This window comes from Eimeria mitis, genomic scaffold, assembly GCF_000499745.2.
Source record: "Eimeria mitis Houghton genomic scaffold, Emh_scaff395, whole genome shotgun sequence".
Lineage (NCBI taxonomy): Eukaryota > Apicomplexa > Conoidasida > Eucoccidiorida > Eimeriidae > Eimeria > Eimeria mitis.
In genome coordinates this window covers 7,660-8,064 of record NW_013572285.1, presented here as the reverse complement: position 1 = coordinate 8,064, position 405 = coordinate 7,660, and the positions used below count along the sequence as shown (strand labels likewise).

General features: G+C 63.2%; 1 protein-coding gene across 1 annotated transcript in view; it reads right to left on the bottom strand.

The window, feature by feature from the left end:
* Window positions 1-405, bottom strand: part of EMH_0010780 (uncharacterized protein) — a gene marked incomplete at both ends in the record, with an annotated part of 22,294 nt that overhangs the window by 14,358 nt on the left and 7,531 nt on the right. Inside the window, one exon of the mRNA XM_013499051.1 lies at window positions 3-405. Within this exon, the coding sequence (XP_013354505.1) occupies window positions 3-405 (403 nt within the window). The remainder of the gene's footprint in view (window positions 1-2) is intronic.

Here is a 405-nt window from a genome sequence, read left to right as displayed (position 1 = left end):
TGCAGACGCATGGCCTCCAAAGACAGACCCAACGACACCTCCCTAGTTGCTGCTGCTGCTGCTGCTGCTGCTGTTGCTGCTGCTGCTGCTGCTGATGCTGTTGTTGCAGGTGCTGCTGCTGCTGCTGCACTGCCGTGCCCAAGCCGACTCCAGTCTTCCGCAGGGTTCGAGCCTGGCATCCCTCCCGCTTGCTGCTGCTGCCTCTGTTGCTGCTGCTGCTGCTGCTGCTGCTGCTGCTGCTGCTGCTCGTGCATGGATAGCAGCTGCAGCAGCAGAGCGAAGCGGCCAGGGGGGCGGCAGGGCGGCAGCGCCAAAACCTCTGCGGTGACAGCTGCTGCTTTTGTTGCTGCTGCTGCTGCTGCTGCTGCTGCTGCTTCTTCTGAGGCTCGACGTCTCCTGCTACGT